The sequence below is a fragment of the Pogoniulus pusillus genome, chromosome 32 (genome assembly GCF_015220805.1).
Source record: "Pogoniulus pusillus isolate bPogPus1 chromosome 32, bPogPus1.pri, whole genome shotgun sequence".
In the NCBI taxonomy this organism is placed as follows: Eukaryota; Metazoa; Chordata; class Aves; order Piciformes; family Lybiidae; genus Pogoniulus; species Pogoniulus pusillus.
The window spans coordinates 737,210-739,987 of NC_087295.1; the positions used below are offsets into that span (position 1 = coordinate 737,210).

At 63.8% G+C, this 2,778-nt stretch overlaps 1 protein-coding gene across 1 annotated transcript; it reads left to right on the plus strand.

The window, feature by feature from the left end:
- The first annotated feature begins 324 nt into the window (after positions 1-324).
- On the plus strand, positions 325-2,335 carry TMEM158 (transmembrane protein 158). Its single transcript, XM_064169586.1, has one exon. The coding sequence runs from the start codon at positions 756-758 to the stop codon at positions 1,710-1,712; it is 957 nt and encodes a 318-aa protein (XP_064025656.1). The 5' UTR covers positions 325-755; the 3' UTR covers positions 1,713-2,335.
- The last annotated feature ends 443 nt before the right edge of the window (positions 2,336-2,778 follow it).

Below are 2,778 nucleotides of genomic sequence, written 5' to 3' on the forward strand. Positions count from 1 at the left end.
AAAAACACAGCCAAGTCTCGCTGCTACCACTCTTGAAGTAAGCTTCCACGTTTCAATCTTTGCTACGGGGACCACTCGCACCCATCTGCGAGCTGCCCTGCGCCTGTGGACACCGGGCTGCGGGAGCGAGTCCCGGGGCCGAGCCCAGGCTTCAGGAGCACGGCTGAAAGGTGCCCCCGTTGCAGGCTCTCCGACAGTTAAAACTCCCTTTCCCTTCCTATGCAGGCGAAACGAAAAGTGTACGCAAACGGCGCCCTGGATCTCTTTCCCCCCGCCCGCCAGCCGCTTTCCCTCGCCCCCGACAAGGGAGGGAGACCAAGGCAGCTCCCACGGACGCGGCAGCGAAGCCGGGAGCCTTCGGTTCTAGACCCCAAGGGAGGAGCGGGGAGAACCGGTGCGCTGGCGCCGGGCGGTCGCCGCCTGCGAGGCGAGGAGCCGCCGCTGCCCTCGGGGCGGCAGGGCGGGGAAGCTCCCGGGCAGCACCTCAGGGCGCGGCTCTCCCGCCTGGGTGCTGCCGGTCCGGGGGCGCGGAGGCGGGGAAGGGGAGCGCCTCTGCCGTCACCGACACTCGCGGCTCTCTCGCCTCGCCGCCGCGGCAGCCCCAGCCCCGCTCCCACCCCCTCGCCTGCCCCCACCCTCCTTGCCTGCCTCTCGGCGAGAGCAGTGTGTGCGTCCCTTCGCAGATGGCAGCCGGCAGCGCCATGCAGCTTCCCGTTCCTCCTCCTCTCCCTCCTCTCCGGCTCTAAGTTAATGCCATGCTGCCGCTGCTCCTTCCGGCACTGCTGGCCGCCTGCCTGCCGCCCTGCCAGGGCTGGAGCACCTCGGAGTCTGCCGGCGGGCAGGAGGAGCAGGAGCAAGAGCTCTTCTTGCCCCCTGTCAACTCCTCCTCCCGCTCCTTGGCCAGCCTCGAGATGGACCTCGACGGGGCTGTCGACGGGGCTGTAAGCAAGGAGGAAGGCAGCACCTCCATCCCCGGCACACCGGCCGCCCCTAGCCAAGAGCCTTTCTCTTCTGCTCCCACCTCCTCCGGGCAGCAGCAGGAACAGCAGCAGCAGCAACAGCAGCAGCGTCCACAGCCGCAGCCCTCCGAGGACCCTCACTGCAATATCAGCGTGCAGCGGCAGATGCTGAGCTCGCTGCTGGTGCGCTGGAGCCGCCCGTTGGGTATCCAGTGCGACCTCCTGCTCTTCTCCACCAACAGCCACGGGCGGGCTTTCTTCTCCGCCGCCTTCCACCGCGTGGGGCCGCCGCTGCTCATCGAGCACCTGGGGCTAGCTGCCGGCGGTGCCCAGCAAGACCTGCGCCTCTGCGTGGGCTGCAGCTGGGTGCGGGGCCGGCGGGTCGGCCGCCTGCGGGGCACCGCGTCCCAACCCGCCGCCGCTGCCTCTTCCTCCTCCTCCTCCTCCTCCTCCTCGCTTTCCTACCCGCCGGCGGCGGAGCCCGGCCAGTACTGGCTGCAAGGGGAACCGCTGAATTTCTGCTGCCTGGATTTCAGCCTGGAGGAGCTGAAGGGGGAGCCGGGCTGGCGGATGAACCGCAAGCCCATCGAGTCTACCTTGGTGGCTTGTTTCATGACTCTGGTCATCATCGTGTGGAGCGTGGCCGCCCTCATCTGGCCGGTGCCCATCATCGCCGGCTTCCTGCCCAACGGCATGGAGCAGCGCCGCGGCGGCGCCGCCACCGCCGCCGCCACCGCCGCCGCCACTAAGTAGCTTCTGCCGGTGGTCCTCCCTTCTCTTCGTCGTGTTGGTGTGAGGGGACGCGGCGTAGCCGCCTCCCGCCCGCCCGGACTCTGTCGTGGTGGTGGTTATCCCCTGTTTAAAGCGCGGGTGCGCGGCGGGACGGCGGCGGCCCGGGAGAGGGGCCGGGGGGCGCGGGAGGGGGCTGCAGGCTCCGGCCCGCCCCGAGAGCCTGGCCCGCGACTGCCGGAGACGACCAAAAACCTGTGTGCTCCTTTTATATCTTTAATATCCGTTTTAAACGAACGCTTTCCTAAACAAGAGGCAAACAAAAACCAACCCACAGAAAGAAAAAGCCTCCCCCGCCCGGACTGGACGCAGGCAGGCAGAGACCCTGCCACCCAGCCGCCTTTGTGGTAGTCCAAGGAGCAGCTTTTTTGTCTATGAATGCAGTTTGAGCGGTCCTCTTTTTCATGTTCTTTATAGAAAGGGCCGTTTCTGTTTGGCAGAATCGGGAAGTGATGGAGCCTGTGTGTTGTTCTTGCCGGAGCTGAACTTTATGGAACCTCTCCCGTTGTATTTCCCAGCTGAGATCGTGTGTTTATTACTGTAGCTCTGTGCTATTTGGCTTTTAATACAGAGGTTTTCTTTTTGGAGCCACCATCGCCTTTCGTTGGTCTGTTTCCAGGGGTTTGGCCAGCCTCTCCAACCACAAACAGTCGTGAAGTTCCTCTTTCCCCACGAGATGATGTCGCCAGGGTTGTTGGTGGGAAAAAGGGAATCCCTTTCTGCGTGGTGTTTGCCCTCAGTTTAGATCTGTATGCCCATACCAGGGCTGCTGGGGTGGGAGGAGAAGAGAAGCAATTTCCTTCCCACAGAGCCACAGACAACAGCTTTCTCCCAGGTCCGAGGTTGGGTGGTTTCAGTTCTGGGAAGGTAAGGTCCACTTTTGGAGATGTGCTAAAGGCAGAGTGGGGGCAAGTCTCTGACTCCCACACAGTGCGTTCCTCAAAGCTGACTCTGAGGCGGTGTATTGGTGGGAGGCATGGCAATACTGCATCTCTTTTTCCCAGGGCTGCTCACAGAGAATCCATGGGGT